The 5271-nt window shown below is 33.4% G+C and overlaps 2 protein-coding genes across 2 annotated transcripts; one reads left to right on the forward strand and one right to left on the reverse strand.

Moving 5' to 3' along the window:
• LOC110696482 (ubiquitin-40S ribosomal protein S27a) lies at positions 1-791 on the forward strand. The gene has a single exon (XM_021873776.1). It carries the CDS (start codon positions 124-126, stop codon positions 592-594), a length of 471 nt encoding a protein of 156 aa, XP_021729468.1. The 5' UTR covers positions 1-123; the 3' UTR covers positions 595-791.
• A 1943-nt stretch (positions 792-2734) lies between these two features.
• On the reverse strand, positions 2735-3865 carry LOC110696422 (aminotransferase ALD1-like). Its single transcript, XM_021873709.1, has 3 exons — positions 3515-3865; positions 3160-3366; positions 2735-3064 (listed from the first exon to the last, which is right to left on the reverse strand). Exons 1-3 carry the CDS (start codon positions 3863-3865, stop codon positions 2735-2737), a joined length of 888 nt encoding a protein of 295 aa, XP_021729401.1.
• Between the last annotated feature and the right edge of the window lie 1406 nt (positions 3866-5271).

Raw genomic sequence — 5271 nt, forward strand, 5'->3', positions numbered from 1 at the left:
AACCCACTCAACAAAAACCCAAGCAATCCCCAAAAACCCTAATTTCCCCTCCCCCATTTCAGCATCAGCCTCAAAAATCAGAGGAGAGAGAAACCCCCTCATCTTCATCCTCAACCCAGAAAAATGCAGATCTTCGTGAAAACCCTAACGGGTAAAACCATAACCCTAGAAGTCGAATCCTCGGACACCATCGACAATGTCAAAGCCAAGATCCAGGACAAAGAAGGCATCCCACCAGACCAACAACGTCTCATCTTCGCCGGAAAACAGCTCGAAGATGGCCGCACTTTAGCCGATTACAACATTCAGAAGGAATCCACTCTTCACCTTGTTCTTCGTCTTCGTGGTGGTGCCAAGAAGAGGAAGAAGAAGACTTACACTAAGCCTAAGAAGATTAAGCACAAGAAGAAGAAGGTTAAGCTCGCTGTTCTGCAGTTTTACAAGGTTGATGATTCTGCTAAGGTTCAGAGGTTGAGGAAGGAGTGCCCTAATGCTGAGTGTGGTGCTGGGACTTTCATGGCGAATCATTTTGATCGCCATTATTGTGGTAAGTGTGGTCTTACCTATGTTTACCAGAAAGCTGGAGGTGATTGATTGAGGTTTCCAGATTTTGAGTGAGGGTTTCTCTCCTCTTTTGGAATTTAATCGAATTATTATGTTAAAGTAGTTTTTGGTATTTAGTTTTTGTTATCAAACTTGTGTTTTGTTGAGGATTGGTTATTATAATTACTCTTTTGAGTTTGGAAATGTTGGATCTACAATTTTGAATCAGTTTATTGCTTTTTTTTTTTTCATATATATAATTCTGTGTTTTGATTGTTGTTTTTGTTTAATTGGGTAATTTATATTGCTTGAATCAGTTTTTGTTGGGTTTTTTCTTTTAAATTTTGTGGTTGTGCTTGATTGGGTATTTATATCGGTTGAATTTAGGGTTATTAAGTGTGTTTATATGCAGTTAATTGATGAATTTTAGGGGGTTTCTGTGTTGTGTTTATATGGGTATATGATTGTCAAATGCTTTAATGTGTGATTTGGGATTACTGAGTTTACTAGTTTGGAGTTGTTACTTGACCCTTGCGATGATTGTTTAGTGGAGGGGAAGAGTAATATGGATTACTTGAACCTTTTGCCGGAGTAGTTTAGGTTTAGGGGCCGGATTGAGCAATTTAATAGCTTCAATTTGAACCTATATCCAATAATTCAATTGGGTTGTTTTAGTAGAGTGTCAAACAAAAACGTCGAGAAATTAGTAGAGGATACTACCTCCTGTTTGAATTAAGCTACCTTCTTTGTTTGGATATAGCTATTGCATTTTTCAGTTCAAATGGGCGATGAGGGTTTCCGAGTAGTGGTAAGATTATTTTAGGGATTCTTTCGTCTGCTCAAAAGAGCCTTTAAAAGGCATTATATTTTCACTTGAATTTGGGGATGTTATTTTGAAATGTTTGTTTGACCTGTTTTGTGGCATTGTGATTGTACTAGTAGTCTAGTACTGCTTATGATATACAAATGGCCTAGTTATGAATATTGCACCGATATAGTTGTGTGAGATAATTTTTGGGTCAGGCTCTTATATTGCTAATACAAATTCATGGTAAACAGGAAGAAAGATGTCATATATGCATGAGATAGTTGCATGTGATAGCTCACTCAATTTAAGCTATAAAACGAGTTTAATTTAGAACTCTTTTGAAGTTTATATGGATTCCAACAAAATTATGCATTATTATTCAATTTAGATTATGATCCTGGCTTTTTGGTTGGTTTGTTTGATATAATTGCTTGTTTGAATCCCACAATCAGGTTGAGGGTATGTGAAAGAATCCTTGGTTTTATCAATGAGCTAAGCAGTAGTAGGTGTATCTCAAGTATGATTTTACTATGTTTAAAATCACAATACTGGTATAGCTAAATTGAGTTATATTTATATATAGAAGCTCAAGAGAGGGGTTGAGTGTTGGTTCATTCATATCAAACAAATAGGCTAGGATCATAATCTACATCGATTAAAATGGGTCTTTTGAAAGAACATTTTTTATAACTAGGATGGTATGTAGTTGCTGCCAAGCTTAAATTTTGTTTAAAATAGGCTGCTGCAGTAGCCCAGTATTGACTATTCGACTACTGTAGTCCTCATGTATTGTCTGATGCCAGTGAAATCCGAACTATATTTCAAGTCCCATTCAGCCGATCATTTTCAGATGCACAGACCATATTTTACTGAAATGTATGTACTATGACTAAGTTCCATGGCATAGGGGTTATCTTTCATACCATGTACTGTGTTTACGCGAGATTATAGTAATGATGTATGATGCCTTGCAACTAATTGTGCTATTTGGTAAATTCTTGGGAAAACTGGTTTTTGCTTGGTAATGTAGAATACTTGCTGTGGTTTATTACAAGCTTTTTAAAATCAAACTTTCATATTGCTTCAACATTGTAAATTTTAGTAGGTAAGTTCCCTTTATTCCTGTTTTTTGGTTGGGTCCATTGTGGAGTTCACTGAGCTCTTTACTTTGCATTGATATCGTTTACCTTTAACAACTAAGAAAAAAATGTTTGATGATACCGTCATTACTCTGAAAGCGCTTATTTGAAGTTATATTACATCATTAAATGCGATATGAATTTGAAATATTCACTGTGATAATTGGAATGAGTATGAGTGGTATTCTATTGTGAAATCAACGATGGAGGAGAAAATGATCATTAGATCGGTTCCCTTTAAGCCTCATGGAAGCTTCATTAATAGCTTCTTTGGAGTTGTTTCACTAAAATAGTTAGTTAGCCTCATGGATGCTTCGTAAATAGAGTCTCTGGGAGCAAAGGCGCTAACTCGAATGAACTCTTCACCTTTGTTACCGAATCCCCTGCCTGGAACTGTTAATATATGAGTTTTCTCAAGAATCTGATTGAAAATATCCCAAGATTTTGAGCCTGGAAAATGAACCCACAGATATGGTACGTTTTGACCACCATACACTTTTAATCCGAATGATTTAAATGTATCAGCCAACATTTCAGCATTCTTCATGTAATAATCGATTGTAGATTGTAAGGCCTGCAAAAAAAACCAGAAGAAAAAAGCAATTTAAATAGACTTTTATGAGATAAATAGTTTTAAAGTTAGAAATTTTCCAAATTCTGGAAAGAAACCTTGTAGCCCTGTGGAGAAAGGCACGCTAGGCCACCGGCTTGAGCAAGGTTAGAGGCGCCACTAAAACAGGTGCATGCAATTCGGTCATAATCATTAATAACTGGAAAGCCACTTGAGTAGCATAAATCTTTGGGAACTACTGTCCATCCCAATCTTACTCCTGTAAACCCGGCGAGCTTTGAGAAAGAAGATACTTCGATAGCAACCTGCACATACAAGTTCTTATTAACCTAGGCTATGTACCAGATTACACGGCACCAACTGTCTCAAATTACAAAAACTTGGACTGAAGCCTTGTTTTCCATCCCTAAATGAAATTATATTCATCGAGTGAGTAAATGGAAGTGAACACACCTCCTTGGCACCGGGGATTTCAAAGATTGATCGAGGGCTATCATCCGAGATATAAGTTGCATATACAGAATCAAAGATTATAATTGAGCCATTAATCTTTGCAAATTCAACAAGCTGCTCTAATTCTCGACGAGAGGCAGCATAGCCTGTTGGATTATTAGGAGAGCAAAAGAAAATGATATCTGTTCTAGGAGTATTGCTCAAATCTGGAAAGAAATTGTTTTCAGGGCCACTGCTCATGTACACAATGTTATTGTACTTTCCTGTTTGTTCTTGAAATTTGCTGGCTTGGCCTATTATAACACTTGAATCAACATAGGCCTGATCAACAAAAGGGTTGAGATATGTCATGTAAAATTTTGATTCTTGCATTAGTTAGTTGTAAAATTTCATTTGTGTCCCGTGCACACTATATTTGACTCAGGATCTGTTTTGTTCACCTTATTTTAACTTATTTCAGGTTCTATAACTTCAGTTCAGGAACAATAAGTTCTGATAAAGATTGTCCAAGTTCAAATTACAACTGAAATAAGTTTTTATAAGGTCTAATAAGTTTAGATAAGTACATGTAGTTCATATAAGATTAAATAAGTTCAGATAAATAAAAATCAGGTGAATATAACTTTATGTTTTAGAGTAACACGATGAGACATAAAATTATGTCTTATGAGTACATTAATTTATTGTGCTCCGTAACAAAAACAAACAAACAAAAAAAAAAAAATCCAAGTGTATAATAGAGAGATGTCTTAAATTATTACCGGAAATGTAGGATCTTGTACGGCTATGCTTATATTGGATCCCATTAACATCTGCGTGTTAAAATATTTAACAAAAAAAAAAAAAAACAATAAAAAAATTGTTTTTAAAACGTTTAATTAGAACAATATGTAAGAAATTCCCTCAAAAATTAATAAAAAAAATAAATAAACCTAGGAAGTAAAAAGCTACTATATATTTTACCTGCAGGCGAGAAATGTCACATTGTGCTCCATCTGATATAAATATTTCATCACTCGTAATACCTCTATCTTTATAGATTGTTTTAGCAATTGCCTTCCTCAACTCCTGTCACAATTTGAATGTGTTATAATTTGTAATATAAAGAAGATTAAATGAAAATTTTTGTATTTCATAGGTTTCCATATACTGATATACGTACCTAATTTAGTAATACTTTGTATTAAGCACTCCGTATCACTTTTGTTAAATACAATTTTGATCATTAGCATGTTGGATTTGAGTTAGTAAAAGTTGATAAGCTATATATTTAGACTAATTCAACAGCATTTTATATGACAAATTTTTTTATTTTAAATTAGTAATGTTACATTTGGTCAAAGTTTTATAATGAACTAGTTTAGGTCCCGTGCCGTGCACGGTAATTTTCAATTACTACTCTATAATTATTAACACTATATTTAATTATAAAAAAAATCTATTTAAGTTACTACTTTGTAAAATGAATTGATTATGAAAGAGTCTATTATTAGCATAATAAATAATTTAAAATACTTATATATGTATTTTTATATATATTTCACTAACTAATTTATATTATTTCTTCTTTTAACCAAATGAATATCTTACAACTATATATCTAATTCGTAAATAGATTTACTTTTTACACACTATTAATCCTTTCCCTCTTACGCGGTATTTATTTTTCTTCTCAATAATCAACTGGCTTAGAAAAAAAATTCATATCTTTCTGAGCAAGCTTTTCAAACATACTTAAATACAAAAATATTTTTTAA

The sequence above is a fragment of the Chenopodium quinoa genome, unplaced genomic scaffold (genome assembly GCF_001683475.1).
Source record: "Chenopodium quinoa cultivar QQ74 unplaced genomic scaffold, ASM168347v1, whole genome shotgun sequence".
NCBI classification, from domain to species: Eukaryota; Viridiplantae; Streptophyta; class Magnoliopsida; order Caryophyllales; family Amaranthaceae; genus Chenopodium; species Chenopodium quinoa.

Bases quoted from the DNA above. Each gene is read 5' to 3' on its own strand.
- LOC110696482 (XM_021873776.1), top strand. From the start codon at position 124: ATGCAGATCTTCGTGAAAACCCTAACGGGTAAAACCATAACCCTAGAA.
- LOC110696422 (XM_021873709.1), bottom strand. From the start codon at position 3,865: ATGACATATCTCAACCCTTTTGTTGATCAGGCCTATGTTGATTCAAGT. The intron at 3,367-3,514 runs GTGTGTTCACTT...TTGTATGTGCAG, and splicing joins AAATCCCCGGTGCCAAGGAG to GTTGCTATCGAAGTATCTTC. The intron at 3,065-3,159 runs GTTTCTTTCCAG...TTTTTTTTGCAG, and splicing joins TTTCTCCACAGGGCTACAAG to GCCTTACAATCTACAATCGA.